General features: G+C 53.7%; 1 protein-coding gene across 1 annotated transcript in view; it reads right to left on the bottom strand.

Annotated features, from left to right (window-relative positions):
- The window catches only part of Aspscr1 (ASPSCR1 tether for SLC2A4, UBX domain containing), a 39,031-nt gene that overhangs the window by 378 nt on the left and 21,387 nt on the right, over nucleotides 1–17,266 (bottom strand). The window contains exons 8-15 of the mRNA XM_028853663.2: nucleotides 17,058–17,115; nucleotides 7,073–7,212; nucleotides 6,798–6,879; nucleotides 5,966–6,032; nucleotides 5,211–5,273; nucleotides 4,781–4,833; nucleotides 365–416; nucleotides 63–132 (exon numbers count right to left, since the gene is read on the bottom strand). Coding sequence (XP_028709496.1) covers nucleotides 63–132; nucleotides 365–416; nucleotides 4,781–4,833; nucleotides 5,211–5,273; nucleotides 5,966–6,032; nucleotides 6,798–6,879; nucleotides 7,073–7,212; nucleotides 17,058–17,115 — 585 coding nt within the window. The remainder of the gene's footprint in view (nucleotides 1–62; nucleotides 133–364; nucleotides 417–4,780; nucleotides 4,834–5,210; nucleotides 5,274–5,965; nucleotides 6,033–6,797; nucleotides 6,880–7,072; nucleotides 7,213–17,057; nucleotides 17,116–17,266) is intronic.

Here is a 17,266-nt window from a genome sequence, read left to right as displayed (position 1 = left end):
AGAGGCCAAGGCCAGGTGGTGGGCACAGTCTTGGAGGAGCTCCCAACCCCTCAGGAACTTACCTGGCCACCAGCACGTCAGCCGTCGATGGGGAGACGGTGTGTTCTAGAAGTCCAGGTTCCAGGTAGAGACCTTCAGAAGCCAGAGCCCACCCTCAGCCACAGAAGAGACCGGCACTCCACCCACACACTGCAAGTGGGGACAGCGAGCCCAGTGCCCAGGGAGGTGGGCACTGGGCTGCAGATCCTCCAAGCCCACAGGACCTCTGAGTAAACACCTTCTAAGGAATCTTGCTTTGGGCATCAGGGAACTGGGATTCAGGGAGAGCCCTATTGGCAGGGGTCAGAAGTGAGGCCTCACTCACCTGTTGGTTCTTCAGCTCCAAAGTGCACAAGGGCCGCAGGGAAGAGGTTTGCCTGAAAGGAAGGGGGGGGTGTTTTCAGAGGGCCAGACAGGCAGTGCTCAGCAGGCTCCCAAAGATGATTCCATCCCTCCCTCTGGTGCTCTACCCTCATGGACCACAGGATAGCAAAGCACCAGTTAGGAGCCCCACTTTTCATTTGTGTGAACTATGGTGTCCTCCTTCATGATCCACTGCCCAGCTGCAGTACCAGTGAATTTTCCGTCAGTCTGGAACCTCACAGTGCACTGAGTTTATGACTCAGGTACACCTTGCTGAGGGGTCAGAGGAGACACAGGCTGTTGAGTGGGACTCGGGGTCTGCCAGCCTGACACTGTCTAGGAACACAAGTAGGAGGGGAGACCTGTGTCGCTGGCCCATTGACATACAAATCATGCCACCCCCTTCCCCGATTATGAACTATGTATGGGCTGGGGCATCTCCACAGTTAGGAATGTACCCAGAGCCACTGGGAGACAGGAGTGCCCTAGCAGAACAGGCCCAGGCACGAGGCAAGGGCTGGCTCCCAAAATCAAGCTGCTTTAGAGAAGTGAGAAGCTGAAAGATGCTTCCTTGTAAGACACACTGGCCCAGGCAGGATTGTCACCACTGCACTAAGTAGGAAACTGGAGCCAGGACCAGCCTAAGCTCCTCCTATCCCACCCAAACAAGGAGAGCTAGTGCTTTGAAAACCCAATTGAGTGCCTGGGATCAAAGCCTCCTTAACCACATCTATCCTAAGGGGGTGGAAGGTATGAGGTTTCTATCCAGGAGACTGGCCCTACTTTCTCAGGCACAGGTGTGGGGTGGGAGCAAGAAGTAGACAGGGTTGCTTCCATTGACATCCTTGGACGCAAGGCTCTGAGGCCTCCTTAACAGGGTATGTGACAATACTAGCCCTGAGAGGCCCTAGTATCACACATGAGAATGTTTTCCTCTTTTTCAGTCTCTGTGCCCAACGGGGGGGGGGGGGGGGGCCCCCGCGCTGTAGGGCTGGGGCTGGCTGACGTGGCCAAAGACTCAGGGCAGCCAGGAGCCTGGCAGGAGCTGAGAAGGGGCTGCAGCTGCAGGCTGAGGGCATTCTTTCCATGCGGCTCCAGGCTCCTGTGAGTGCCACAGGCTGGAGGGGTGGGCGGGGTGGGTGGGGTTGGGGGGATGTTAAAAGATTAATAAGAGCAAGCTTCAAAGGCCAGGCCTAGGAACGCTGAAACCTCAGCCTGCAGCCGGCCGCAGAGGGACACAAACAAGGGCGGTGAACGCTTTGAAACGCAACTGTGAGGTCTGCGATCAAAGCACCATGAGAGGAGGCCTGTGGGGTGGGCGGGGGGCTGCCCTAGTGCCCCTGGGAAGGGGCCAGAAGGAAGCCAGGGATCCAAGCAGGGGGCATGGGGAGGACAGTGTTAGAACCTTCCTCAGCCCAGAATGGCTGGCTCTATCTCCCACCAAGGTAGCTCTGCAGTGGCCAGGGCCACCTTCTAGACTCACTGCTGCAACTGAGTGGAGTTCCCAGGCACACTATGGCCAGCACACCCACAGGACCTTATCTGTTTTCTGCCACCACAGTCAAGGGGGCTCCCTTGGACATGACTGAGGAGGCAGCTGCCACGTGGCAGCGCCAAGGCTGGACCCTGACCCGACAGTGCTTGGGAAGCTCAACGAGGGCCAGGGAGAACCCAGAACACCAAGAGAGGAAAGGCTAGCTGTGGGCTCTGTCCCCACACTGCCCACACCCAGCCCTAGACGAGGGAAAGGTGAGGGCAGTGGACTTGTTGACATCAAGGCTAATCAGTTTTCAGAGGAGGCTGGGCCTTCACATAAACCCTAGTGGACCTCTCCCTGCAGCTTGGTCCCCTGTGACAGTGTGAGCTTCTGTCCTCTCCAGGACCACAGACAGGAACAGCCACCACTTTGGTTCATAACCAAAAGCAAGGCTGCCTGCCACCTTCCTCTTTCTCTCCAGGACCAAAAACCCTTGGGGATTTTGCCCGACCACACACCAGCCATTGCCAGGATCAAGCCTGTTCAAGGGAGGAAGCAGCAGGAGAGTGGCCTGAACTCCAATGATAGGGACAGGGAAATCCCTGGTTGGGGGACTCACTGGTTCCCTCACAGGCTGGGTCTCAGCTGACTCAGCTGGAGGTACAAGGAGTCCTCTGGGCCTTGCTCAGTTCTGTCAGCAGCCGAGTCTAGGGCCTGCCTCACTGCTCGCCTCTTCGTCTTTCTCTTTCTGAACTTGCAGATGGGATACCCTCCAGCCTGGGGCAGGAATTCAGGAGAGCATGGGGAGGGAGTCCTCTCCCACAAGGGGGCTCTCTAGGACCCTAGGACCAGCTCCTAGGTGAACTCATCCTCTTTGTTACCCATCAGTGCCTGCCCAAAACTGAAACCCTTGCCCATTTGCTTGGGTTTCTGGGGTCTCAATGGAACAAGGGGCAAGTGGACAGAAGACCATCCCAACCAACAAATGGGATTCCACCCTCTGCTCACTCCACAGTCCCCCATGGGCCACTCTGCCCCACACTGGAACTTAACACTGACCAGGACTCCAACCAAGCTCTAATCCATTCTCTCTATCCCCAGCACAAACACACACACACAGTGAGAAGCAGTGGGACAGACTTGATCACCTGACCACAAGTTTCAAGCTACAACCCTCCCCATAGACTCCCAGGACTACAGAGAGCTTCGGGAAAGGGATGAGGGTAGCAAATGACCAGCAGTTCCCAGCATACACCAGAAGGCAAGAAAGACCAGACCTCTCCAAGCTTCAGACAGTACAGAAGGCCAGGTGGGACTGGGTACAGGGTCTCTAGGATTCCCCCACTTTGACTGACTTCCCTCCCTTGGTACCAACAAAACAACTGCTGATCTCTAAAGCCTGGAGCAAGGAGGTGGGCTGGGCAAAAAAGGGAGACTCGGGCTCAGAGGCCCAGGAAGCTTACAGTGCAAACAGGGCTCTGTGGCCACCTTTTTGTGGTTTTAGTCCTCCTTGCCCCCACTGCCCTTAGAAAGCCCTTGTTTTCCTGGGCCAGTGGCATCCCCTACATGCACCCCTTATGGTCTACTGTGGACACCCCTGGGCAGGAGAGCCCAGCCCTGCAGAGACAGAAAGCTGCAGCTTCCAGGGATGCTGCCTGCTCACCTACCGGAGGGGGGCAGGCTTCTTTCCCTCAGCAGCAGGCAGGGATGCCACCCCTTGGGAGGCCCTGTGGCTCCAGACAGAGCTGACGGATGAAAGGAGACGGCTGCTGGTAGCAGGGGCAGAGTGTCACCAGGAATCAGGCAAAGGCGGATGAGAGGCACCCTGGGGCTTTGGGGGGGGTGTGTGTGTGCATGTGAATCCCGACTGGGGGAGGGGACTGGGCACTGGCCCTCAATTCCAAAAGCGTCTTCCAGATTCAATGTTTATCAACAGGCTGGGCCAGAGAGGTAGGGAGGGGCAGAGATGAAGGAAGAGGGCCGGCGCCTGGAGGTTCATAAGCCAAGAAGGGAATCGCAGGGTCACAGGCCCACTCTGGGTACCTCCCTACTTTCCGTTACTCCAAAGCCATGTGGCTCCACTTCTTCCCTCAACAGCCCCTGGTGAGCTTCCAGCTTGCAGGGCCTGCCTGCTTGCTCCCAGCCCCGTCCCAGCTCCCAATGGTGGCAGCTCTCGGCAGCCAGTGGAGCCTGTCACCCCCAACCCAGACCTTTGTAGAGGCCTTCAGGCGCCTCTGTTGTTAATTAAAATATCTGAAGACTTTGAAAAGGAAACCATTAGGCCAGAGGGGCTGGGGAGGCCCCAGCTGCTCTCCCAGGGGCGAAGGACAAGGCACTCATTCCTCCTGGCTCTGCAGGGCACAGGGTCAAGTAGCCTCTGCCTTGGAGCTCTCTGGACCTCTAGAGGCCCCACGGGAAAGCCTGGGGCCAGCCAGGGTATTCCTACCAGAGACCAGCAGGGGTCCAGGGGAAGGATGAGCCCAGGAGAAGGGGGCAGAGATAAGGGCCGACAGCAGCCAAGGACCCCAGCCCTCTCGGGGCTCTGTACTACTCCTGGACCAAGCTGCCAAGCCCCTTCCTTACCCAGATACTAGGAGGCTGGTGTCACTCAGCAGCCCAGGGTCCAGGACCTCCAGGCGGCCCCAGATGAGGACAGCAGGCCAGCTAGTTGGGCAGGCCCATCCCCACCCCGGGGCCAGGCAGGAAGCGGAGGAGGTTGGAAAGCCCTGTCAGAAACAACTTCAGAGGCACACTGCTCCCTCTGAATTTACCGGCTCTAAAAGGCTTTATTACCCACCCGCAGGGCCTGCCAGGGCGCTCCTTCCCAACCCAACCGCAGCATGGCGCCCTGCCCTCCCAACACAGCCAGCCCCAGCAGCACCCCTGTGAGCCAATTGGTACCTGAAAGAGAGTCAGCGTGTGGTCATCCAGGACCATTTTGGGAGGAGCGATGACTGTGGAGAGAGGGGGCTGTCTTTCAGGACACTGGTAGTCCCCATACCTCAGGGCAGGCAGGACTCAGTAGGCACTTGTGAGAAGTTTCTCAGGTCACAGGCTGTCCTCCCACCTCTGCTGCTCAAAGGGGTCCTCACCACCCTGGGGACAGCTACCTCCTGGATCCGCGGCCTCCCTTACAGCCTGAGCCACAGGGTGGGACTGGGAAAGAGGCCGAGCTGGGGAGCTGGGCACTGACACTCCCTCCAAGGGACCACAGGGTTGGGTAGCCAGACAAATCCCAGCCCAGAGAGGAGGTCACACCTTCCAGACTAAAAAAGAGGGAAGAGGGTCGGTGCCAGATGAAGCGGAGGCAGGATGAGGGGCAGAGACTCACACAGGTAAAAGGAGAGCTCAGGATTCCCCAGGTGGCTCCTAACGAAGTCTCGCAGGTCCCCCACTGTGGAGAAAGGGGAGCATCAGCAGAGTTGACTCTTCTAACACTCATAGCTCAAAGTCCTGCTGGGAACCTAGAGACATCAGCCCCAGGGCTCTCCTGGCAATGCAGACTCAGCATCCACCTTGTTGGTAGATGCTAAGCCCTAGATGTGGGGATTCAACAGTGTATTCCCCACCTTCCTAGATAGTCAGCCATCCTGGATGGACCACAGTACACACTGCTTCCAGGATCTGTATCCTGAGGCAAGAGTGTCATCCTGCCTACCGAGAGCCATGCCAAGCTAAGCCTAAAGCATTCCCAGCACCTCTTGAGGACCCAACTCCTCAACTTGAGCTCTTCCAGGGCTCAGGCCTACTTCATCCTCCCTGTCGTAACACAGACATCAGCTCTGATGGCTTTGATGCCTTCTTCTGAGAGGCTGCCTACCTGCTCATGTCCAAAACACTCAGGATCATGAGTTCTGGGGATAGGACAGAGGATTGTGAGAAGAACCAGCCCAAGTCCTCAACTGGGTCTGGATCCACAAATGCTGCCACTTCAGAGCCATTTGAGTGTCATGGAGAGAGAGAATGGCGGCCTGCAACTACCCAACCTCCCTAGAGTTCCAAAGGTAGAAACTGTAGTCTTGTGACTTAGAACCACCCAACAGGGGCACAGTGGCCCGCCCTCCCCAGGCTACTCCAGGCACTCACCAGTCTCACTGGGGCGGAAGAAGCCCTGCAGGATGTACCGGTCAGGGAACAGTACCCTCAGTGCTACCTGTGCAGCAGGAGGAAGGGACAGTCAGAGGTACACCCCGCACAGGGAGGGGCTCACTCCTCCGTTCCCACCACAGCAACTGTCAGGTACCCCAGCCAGGATTTCCCCACCATCCTCAACACATCTGTTCTACAAGGAAAAGGAGCCAAGTGCCCGAGGACATATGCACTCCAAAAGCTCACCAAGCTCAGCATGGTGGCACACTCATGAATTCAAGGTCATTGCTGCCTATAAAGTAAATATGAAGCCAGCCTGGACTACATGAGCCCCTGTCTGGATGGATGGATGGATGGACAAATGAACAAATTCATATAGTACAACCTGTGTATACTTTCAAATCTGCTCTGTTGGCTGGGTGCGGTGATGTATACTTGGAATCTCAATGCTCAGGAGGTAGAGGCAGAACACTAAGTTCTGAGCCCACCAAACACCAATAACAAAAAAATGAAGATTTTTCATCACAGGGTTAGGGGACAGGCAGTGGTGGAGCACTTGCCCAGCATGTACAAGGCCAAGTTCAATTTTCAGCACTACAAAGAAAAAAAAAAGCTTTTCATCCTAAAATGCTGAGGAATTAGCTGGCCATCCTGAGCCTCAAGTACACAAACCTGTCATGACACCTACTCAACCAGGGAACACATGTCCCATATGGTGGTGTGGGCTATGCAAGTCTGGGGCTGCCTAAGCTGTGGACCACCTGTGGGCATGTTACAGTCACTTGCTGGGGCGTGTCCTCCCAGGGAACTTAAGGACCTCCTTGCTTACCTTTGGGTAGCGTTCCAGCTTTTCTTTCATCTGAGCCTCCCTGAAGGCCTTGGTCACTAAGGGGGCTTCTTCTAGGCGCTTCCTGTGGTGAAGAAGGCCAGGTCCCAGTCTCTCAACAGAAAAGCTCCTCACCCTGAGCCTCAAAAACAACTGGCTCCCCCTTGCTCTCCAAGGTTTTAAGGGCTATTCTCCCCCAAGAGGGTAGGAAGAGACCAGAGTGAAGGTCAGCATGGATGAAAGCCATGAGAGATGACTACAAGGCCAGGGGCACCCACCGCTCACTCTTGAGCTGGGCTAGGCGTCTCCTCACATCATCCACAGTCACTTCAAAGAACTCGTCAGGTACCTCTGCTGGCCAGGGCTGTAGCAAGTCCTCCAGATCAGGGTGGCACACTACAGGATCTCGGTCAACGGGCTATGAACAGAGAAACTCAGTTGATAAGGTTTCAGCTGTGTGTGTGTGTGTGTGTGTGTGTGTGTGTGTGTGTGTGTGTGTGTGTGTGTCAGCCCCCACAGTTGGAATAGCATGCAGACTCTCCATCCCAGCTCACCGTTTCACAGCCTATATGTAACATAGGGCCAGAGTAGGGCTTGGGAGAAGTAGTATTTAGAAGCCCTGATGTCAGCCCTCGGTGGGCATCGGTGCTGCCCATGGGAACTGAACTACAGGGCAGCCCAGGAAATGTCCTAACAGACTTCCTGCCTCAATGGAAGAACCTCAAGATCAGGATGCCAACTTGGGGAGGTGCACCCCAGTTGGAGGCCACGTCAGGGGTTCCAGAAAGGAGGAACAGTAGAAGCCACCAAATTAGAGTGTTGGCAAAAACTCCAGCCAGCTGCCCCTAATGCCCTCTCTCGGCCGCAACCCCAAAGCCAGGCTGACTCCACCTTTCCCCTGGGGAGCAAGCTGGCCCTCCCTCTGCCCACCCAGGGACAGAGGAAGGGACAGCGTCACTCCTAATTGGCATCAATGGCAATGAAAATTACAAGGCAGGCCCAGTCCATCTGTGGTGCCCAGGAGGGTGGGATACCTCCTCTGTGCTAGGGCCACCCCATGGAGCCAGGCCTGACCAAGGTGCCCAGTCAGGCTGGCAGAGCCCATGTTGGGTCCTGTCCTGCAGACAAAACAGCTGTAATGCCACAAGCTAGACCCTGAAATGCTGACAACCTGGGGACAGGTTGTCTGACTCTAAGAACAAGCTCCCCACCACCCTCTTGCCCTCCAGCAGCCTTTCACAAGGCAGGGCCAAGCCACAAGGCATCATTCTAAAGATGGCTTCAGGCCCAGGGAGGTTGACCCTGCCCAGGACCAAGGAACTCACCCTCAATACATCCACAATGAGTGTATTTTGATGTATATCTGTCCCAAATGTCTCCTGGGAAGTCCTCCCAATAACTACTGTCCATGGACACCAGATCTCTATAATCTACGAAGTTTTACCATATTGCTCTAGCCATAGAGCCCATCTGACCTTGGGCTACAGAGCTAAGAAAGGTTGGCTGAGGCCTGCACAGGGGTCCACAGGTCCTAGCCAGGGTCCTAGGGGCTGCTCCTTCAAAGCCACAGCCACGAAGTAGCCACTGAGGGCAGTCTGCTCCAGAGGTCTTTCTAACATGATTCTAGGCGCCAGGCTGCCCCCATGGCTACAGTGCCTGCATTCCAACAGGGCCACAAGCTTGCCCAGGCTCCAGGGCAGAATGTAGACACATCCTGAGCTACAAGCAACAGTGTCCATGGACAGCCAGTCTAGGCTGGGTGGTGGCAACCTGGGATCCAAAGACAAATGTAGCCTCAGGCACTCAGGCTCAAAGACTGGAGGGAGCTTAGAGACAGGCTTTCTTCCTGCCAGTTCTGGACCCTCCCTCGGTACAGCCTGGGGGCAGCAGGGAGGACAATGGATTGCTAGCTGCATCCAGGACAGGGGACACAAGGGACATCAGCACCACATTGCTCAGGGGCTGTTGACTTTTCATCAGAAAAATAAAACTGGCCTCTTTCATTGCTTTGGACCCTCCTTCTGATTCCTATCTACTCAGGAGAACTGTCCACCACAAAGCACTAGGAGTCCAGTGACCGGAAGGACAGAACAGAGAGCCCACTCAGGACAGCTCTGTACCATCTTACGGGCACTAGGGCAAAGGGCCCACTGCACCTGCTGGCAAGGATCAAGCTAAGTGAGCAGCTACAGAAGGGTCCAAGCCTCTAGAATTTTCCATGATACCTCACAGGGTCTGTAGCTGGGCTGGTAGGAAGCATCACATTGTCACCAGTGGTAGCCAGGGAACACAGAATAGAATGGAGAAACTCCATCAGTCCTACAGTCCTCTCAAGACAAGCTCATCCCAGAGCTGCTAGGCAGGGAGGTTGCAGCAAGGCAGTCACCATCATGGAGGCCACACGGTTACCCCGCCCCCCCAGCCATGCCGGACCCTATTTACTTGGGATACTCTCCCAGTGCCTGGTTCCCAGCTGCCGTCCTGCCAACACTGACATTACATTCGAGTCCCACCCTAGGTGCACTTGTAGAGATGTTTGTAGGTAGAGAACTCGAATCTGGAGATGAGACATAGAGGAAAAGAAAGCTCACAGTGACAGCCATCGAGGACAGTCACGCGTGACAAGTGAGACAGAGCATCACTGAGCCTGAAGGAGAGAAAGGGACTCTCCTGCCATTCTTCCAGCTAAAAGGGTGCTAAAATCCAAAATAATGTCTTAGAACCACAGTATGTTGTGAGGAGGACACACAGGCTGTGCTCCATTGGGCTGGGGCTGGGAGAGGGCTGGAGGGAAGCTCAAGGCCTCCTGGTAGTCACAATGAGAAGCTTGGGCAGGAGGCTCCCAAAGACAAGCCACTCCCATAGCCTACTGCAGGAACAGGGAGCTCAATGTGAAGGGCCTCCCAAAGAGCCTTTCCCCAGGGGGCCTGTGCATGTTGGGCCCAAGTCCTCAGAATAAGCCTACAGGGTCAGGGCATATTATGGTTGCTATGTGACTGGTAAAGAAATTGAGGCACAGAGTGCCTGAGGAACAGCTAGCTGGCTTTGGAGTACAGACACCGAGGGCAAGGGCGGAGGGCCTCCCTGTTGTCTGTGAGGCTGTGATGGATGGCCATCAGGATGAAAGACCCCTTACTAAAGCCTGGACAGAGGAGGCTTTGATTCCTGGGAACCCAGCAACACAACGGATTCTGAGGCTTAGCTAGCAGTGAGGGTCTTGTACACTGACCAGAAAAGAGACAAGGTGAGCAGGAGATAGCCCAAAGAGCTGAGCAGGGCAGAAAGCAACAGCCTCCCATTGCCCATAGCCCTAGACTCCACCACACCTGACCCCAAGCAGCTAGGAGCTAGGATACAGGAGGCACATAGAAGAGAGCCCCTAAGAAGCAGGCTGAGTACTACTGTGAGCAGTGTCCAGGCTGGAGCCACCCCAGGGCCAGTGGGAAGCAGGGAGTGAAGGACCATGCGTGGGAGAGAGCCTTTGGGGAAAGGGCCAACATAAGCTGGCCTGGCCAGTCATGGACACCTTACTCATATCAGAAATGGCCCTGCTGAAGTTTCCTTTTTGGACAGTGATTTTCCAGGACATGATGACAGATGAAAAAAAAAAAATATGAACACTATTTAGAAATGACCTCAATCTCAGATTTTCCAGCTTCTCCATGAACAGCGGCCGCCTGCCCGCTTTGCTGCTCTTCCTCAGCCCAGCCGGCGCTGACAATGGCTTTGGTGAGAGGGAATGTGAAGCGTTTCCCCTTGAGGCTTTGAGCTTAAATGAATCACTACAAGAGGGATGCAGGCCAAACCTCTGAGTTACTCACAGGGCTCAGCCACCCTTGGGAGGGAGGCGCCTGAGCACATGGACACCATCAAAGGCCCTGGACGGCACAGCAGGAGGCAGCTGTGCCAGAGTACGAGGCCAGGCCGATTCAGGCTTGGGAATAACACAGAGCGATGCTGCTCTTCTCCAAGATGCCAAGACACCTACAGAGAAGCTCAGCCCGACACACTGACAGGGATCCCAGGGCAGGTCTCCACTTCCACAGTCTTCTCTTAAGGGTCCAGCTTCTCTACTGTGGATCTGAATTACTTCCACCTCAAAGAAATGACCAAGCCTCTTTAAAAAAAGAGAGCACAGCCGGGCAGGGTGGCGCACACCTTTGATCCCAGCACTCAGGAAACACAGGCAGGCAGATCTCTTCAGTTCAAGGCCGGCCTGGTCTACAGAGCCCAGGACAGCCAGAGATACACAGAGACACCCTGTACTAAAAAAACAAAATAATAATGATAATAATAATGATAGCACAGATGCAAACCCTGAGCCACAGCAGTGGAACCTGAGCATTTGGAGCATTCTGCCAAGGCCTCACGGACATCTATCACCTCCCAAAAGTAATTAGCTAGATCAGTGAGGCTGGAGCTCAGCCTGGCCCAGGCTGGCAGCTGCTCCTGGGGGTTCAGGAAAAATGAAACTCCATGCTGGATCTGGTGGCACACATCTTTAATCTCAGTACTCAGGAGGCAGAGGCAGAAGGACTTCTATGAGTTCAAGGCAAGTCTGATCTACATAGTGAGTCCTAGGCCAGCCAAGGCTCCACAGTAAACCCTGTCTAAAAGATAAACATCCAAGATAGGATTGAACGCTGGAACGTGCACACACGACAGACTGGGAGTCCAGGTGAGACAAGTGGGGGTCCATGCTGTACTGGACCATCCCTACCACACTTGCCCAGTGAGCAGTAAGCCCTGGAGTCACTCAGGAAAGCATAAGCACCTGCAAAAGCAACCAGACGGGGAACTCGGAGGGACAGCTCAGCAGTTGAGATCATGTACGGCTCTTACAAAGAACCAACGTTTAGTCCCCAGAACTCACACTGGATGGCTCATAACCACCTGGAATTCCAGCTCCAGGGATCCAACATCCTCTTCTGCCATATGTGAGCACTACACACATTTACACATACTCACACACAGACATGCACATGTATACATTATTGAAAATAAAAATAAGCTGAGTGTGGTGGCTCATGCCCTTAATTCCAGCACTTAGGAAGGAGGTAGAGGCAAGCAGATATCTGTGAATTTGAGACCAGCTTGGTCTACATAGTAAGTTCCAGGTCATCCAAGGCTACATAGTAAGACCTTGGTTCCTAAATAAATAAATACAGGCCGGGCGGTGGTGGCACACGCCTTTAATCCCAGCACTCGGGAGGCAGAGGCAGGCGGATCTCTGTGAGTTCGAGGCCAGCCTGGGCTACCGAGTGAGTCCCAGGAAAGGCGCAAAGCTACACAGAGAAACCCTGTCTCGAAAAACCAAAATAAATAAATAAATACAAATAAAAATCTTTAAAACAAAACAAACAAACAAAAGCCCAGACACTCAGGTGGCCACTGCAAAGTCTCTGAACCATCTGCCGGCAAACCTCAGTGGACTTTCCAATTAAGGCCTGGCCTGCAGCTCTCAAAAAAACTGAGCTTAGTCCTCATAGCCTGAAGGTTATCCATAAATACCCAAGCACAGCAGGGCCCAGGGCCAGCCTATGAAGATGACAGAAACAGGAGCCCCTAGGGCAGATAATAGCAACACAGAGTCCCTATCCATGGGCACCAGACTCTAGCCATCCACAGACACCTGCCACCCTGCCCGGCCCTGTTCAACATTCACGGGTCCAAGTAGGTATTCTCACCAAGTTTGGCACAACAACCCACTTCATACTTCCCAGACACCCCTACAGACTCCTTCCATCCCCATTAGTACCAACTAGCCAGCAGCCCAGGGTGCAGAGGGTGAAGGCCAGACTGTGTGAGCAGGGTATGTGGGGCAGACTCGAAGGAAATCCCCAGAAGGGGAGGGGCAGGCACCAGGGGCAGCCAGTCCTGCCCAGGAGGACCCAGGGCCTTTGATCAGGGTCGGCCCCTGTGCCAGCTGCTGGGGAGGCTGCAAGCATGGGGGTGTGTGCTGTGATCGGCCTGCAAGTGAGCTAGAGCTACAGGGCGGCCTCCTGGGCTGCGGAGGGACTTCAAAGGACATGGCCAGGGGGCGCCGGGCAGCCCCAGCCTCTCCCAGAGCCCGGTTCTGATCGCCAGTAAAACTACCTTCTAATAATTAATGTCTGACATCAAAGGCAGGAACCGCCAGGCTCTGTGAACCATCCTGGGCCTCAGCGAGGACCTGCCTGTATTTTATCCTGTCTCTTTCTTCTGAGTCTTTATTTAAATCCAAAAACCACACACAGGCAAAACATTAATGGGAAACTTGGAAACTCTTTTTGATTACTAAAGTGTACCTTTGAAGTTCCCCAAAAAAGTTCTGTTTTGTTCCCGTCCCCCTCCCCCCAAGACTGAGTAGGGACACAAAGCAGATGCATGTGGCCAGCCAGCCCTCTGGGTGTGGGGCTGTTGGTGACAAGAAGCGCAAGGCAGAGGGCGGGGGGACGCTCCACAATCAATCAGCTGCCCAGGCTCCCAGATCAAAGGCTGGAGGAGCACAGGCAGAGCACAGGCACCCTCCATGGAACAAGCCCTGCTGGCTGGAGGCCCTGGGTTCAGTGCTTGGGGCTGTGCTGAGATCCTGACACAGGGACAGTGACTGCCTGTCTGTCACGCTGACCAGGACAGCTGCTTTGAACTGCTGCACCCACTACACAGTACAGGAAATGGGGTTCAGTTGGCATGGAAGGAGCAAGAAGCTGAAGGCTGGCACCTTTAGGGTAGGAGAAAGACACACTACCCCGCCCGCCCCTTAAACGGAGATGGCCACAGCCCTGGAACCAGCTATCCCTAACCACATGAGTCTGCTTTCAATCTGCCTCTGGACGCAGGAACTTCATACTAGTCAAACTTCACAGGGTTCCTAATGATCAGCAAGGTTCCTAATGATCAACAAGTTCCTAATGGTCACCACAGTTCCTAAAGGAGAAGTCAGGTGGTGCCACCATCCTCTCCATTCCAGGATGAATTACTCCACAAGGACAGTTTTGGGGTTCAGGGCCACCATGAGCAAACAGGTAAGCAAGGCACTAGAGAGGTAGACAAAAGTGACCCCGCACCCCTATGGATACAGGTAACCAGCCCCCACCCTCTCAGATGTGGAGACAGGACAAGAGTGAAAGCCCCAAGCAGAAGTGTCTAGATAGGAGGTAGTCAGGCTACTGGCACCAACACTATGACCTGGCCACAGGCCACCCAAGTAATGTCCCTGAGCAACAGTGACAGCCCCACAGTAGTGGACTCAGAGCACCTTGCCCTTTGTTCTAATACACACGATCATGCCCTCAGTTCCAAAGTCACGAACTGTCCTCAGAGCCACTGGGTGAAGGGCCACAACAGGGTCTGAGATTCCCTCTGCACGATGGCGACCAGAACCAAGGTAGCACAGCTCCCACAGTAATGGGCACAGGAGCTAAGTAGGTGAGGTCTGGACCAAGCACCACACAGGGAGGTCTTTCCTCAACACACACTGGCCACCTTGGGAAACAAGGTGGGATGCAAGGATTAGCCATAAAGATAAAACTCTGAAAAAGGCACACCATCCAGATGAAGTGCCTTCCAAGAAGTGGGAAATTTGGTTTTGTTTTGTTATAAAAATAAAACTCCATGGACAGGAAAATCATCAACTGAAAAGGTCACCCTCACCCAGTTTACAAAGGGACTGTCAGTATCCTAACACCAGCAGAAGATCTGGGGAAGGAGAGGAGGCCTGCTAGGCCTCCTGAGCGGGCGTGCATGCTGGCTAGGCCCTGGCCCAGCTGGGCTGTTTTCACCTCCTCCCCATGTCTGACACGGGACTCTTTTGGTCTCCAGCCTGTCCTAGGGCTGCCCATGGCCTCATCTACCTCCTCCAAAGTCCAAAGGTGCCTTGACCATCTCATTCTGGACAGGATGCTGAGGCAATGGGGCTCTACCTATGGTGGGAGGGTGCAAGCAGACAGAGCCCAGGCCGGGACAGCCAGGACAAGTCAGCTGAAGGGTCAGAGAGCCCTCCAGAGGTAGGACCTGAAGAAGCCACGCCATGATGCCATGCAAGTACATTCAGGATTACCCACATCACAGGTAATGTACAAGCCTTGAGAAGCACAGGCTGCAGGTGGACTGGGCCCGCAGCAGGCAGCACTGACCTTCCAAGACTGATGTCCTCTTTGGTAACTACTACTACCTCCAAGAGTTAGGGAACAACTATTTGCTCTTGGTATATCACAACCACAGGCCATCCTGGAGCAGACTTAGCCCAGGAGTCATGGCATAAAATGAGCAGTGATGCCTAGGTCTGTGGCAACAGCAGTAGGGGCTGTTGTCTGAGTGAAGAGGAGTCTCGAGACCCTCGCCTAGGAATCGTCCTGCCCTCCAACTGCACATGGCCTTCAAGTCTTGAGAGGTGCTAGAGTATATAGAAGGTAGGATGATAAGGGAGGTGGGACTCCACTGAGGCAGCTTCTGTAAGGTCCTCAGCCATGCTGGGGCAAAACCTTTCCGTGACACAGCTGCTCTTCCATTTGTGACCCTTCACTGATGGACTCACTCCTCTGTTCACGGTTACATAAGGGGTGAATAAACTGCTCTACACACTGCCCCAGGAAAAGTCACACAACATCAGGGCATAGACAGGGACCAGCCCCAGTTAATATTAAACTTTTTTGATTCCCAGGCTGGACAAAGAATGAGGTGGGGGAAAAGCACAGCTTGTCAGCCTGTCTCCCCTGTGATTACAAATGCCAAGGTTAGAAATAAAACTTACATGTGGCTGAAAATGAAACACATCACTGGTAACTGACCCTGAAAGAAAGAATGGCTTGACCCAAATTTACTCCAAATCTCAAAAATGAGGGCTGAAGAAGACAGTGCTCACAGACCCACCAGAAAAAGCTGCCTGCAAACCAGGCACAGTGGCGCACGCCTTTAATCCCAGCACTCAGGAGGCAGAGGCAGGCGGGTCTCTGTGAGTTCGAGGCCAGCCTGGTCTATATAGTGAGATCCAGGACAGCCAAGGCTACACAGAGAAACCCTGTCTCAAAAAACCGAAAAAGAAAAAAGCTGCCTACAAACCTCAGCACCTATATCTGAAGAGAAAAACCTTAGAAATCTCAGGAGTAACACCCTTAGCTTGATAAAGGTTGTTAACAGAGACATCATAGAATGGTCCCCTAAGGCCATGCAAGGTTTCCACTAGGATTACCACGACTCAAAGAACACTAGAGACAAGACAAAGAACAGAGACAAGACGGGTCTGGCATAAAAAAACAAGCCCAAGATGGTCAGAGACCCCAAAAGAAATGAAGACAGACTTCCTGGAACTAATAAAGGGGTCATCTGTGACAGTGTAGCAGGAACTCTGATATTATTCGGCATACCACAAAAAGTAATCTTAAATGTCCAAGTTCTATGTTAAAGGCCAGAACAAGACAACTAACTGCACAGAAGAAAATGTGAAGTCCACAGCCGAGGTGGCACAACAATGTGAAGACTAATTCTCCCCAAAGTAAACAGAAACTCAATATAACTCCATGCAGTATCCAACAGCAATTTCTCAGGAACTTGGCTAACATCCTGAAAACTATTTGAAAGGATAAAGTCCTTGAAGAGACATGTCACTTTTGGCAAAGAGAGGCAAGGAGGAGACTCGCTCTGGCAACCATTCCAAGATGAGCCTAGGCTAGAACCAGCAGGGAGCCTGGAGGGAGAGCAGCCCTACAGCCTGGATGTCACCGGGACAGAGCAAGCAGGAAGCTGTGTAGCTGAAGACAGTGCTAGGCAACTGGTTAGAACACAACACTCGGTGGAAACCAGCCAGTCCATCTCATACTCTGCACATAGGACAAAAACTAATCCATGGAGTCAAAGGAAATCAGACATCACCTGATAACTCTGAAAGCACAAAGATCAAGAACAAAGGTTCCACAGGTCCAAGCAGCTAGATTCTAGGCTTTCTCTGCAATAAGGGACACCACCATCACAGTCACAATGGCTCAACTAACACAGCCCCACAGGCCAGGAGTAAGGAAAACCAAAGTGGCTGAAGGACATCGGCAGCATGAAGGCAAAGCTCAAGCTAAGAAACTCGGGGAGGAATGTGTTCAACCACACTGACCAAAGACACAGTGTCAGGAAACACAACTCTAAGTACTCAGCACTCAAGAGTGCTTTCTGCTCTTGCAGAGGACCTAAGTTTGAATCTCAGCACCTATATCTAGCAGCTTACAATTGCCTACAGCTCCAGAGGATCCAATGCCCTCTTCTGGCCTCGTGGGTACTTACACTCAAATGCACATCTCTCTCTCTCTCTCTCTCTCTCTCTCTCTCTCTCTCTCTCTCTCTCTCTCTCTCTCTCTCCATCCACCCATCTCATTGGCAACTGTTAAATGTAGCCAACAGCCCAAGGCACTGAGGAGCTATAAGGCTGCAGGCTGGTAGGAACCATGTCAAGATATTGTCAGCATGCACACAGCAGTACTGAGATCCAAAAGTGTGCTGGGCGG

The sequence above is a fragment of the Peromyscus leucopus genome, chromosome 8b (assembly GCF_004664715.2).
Source record: "Peromyscus leucopus breed LL Stock chromosome 8b, UCI_PerLeu_2.1, whole genome shotgun sequence".
NCBI classification, from domain to species: domain Eukaryota; kingdom Metazoa; phylum Chordata; class Mammalia; order Rodentia; family Cricetidae; genus Peromyscus; species Peromyscus leucopus.
This window is presented reverse-complemented; position numbering and strand designations above follow the sequence as displayed.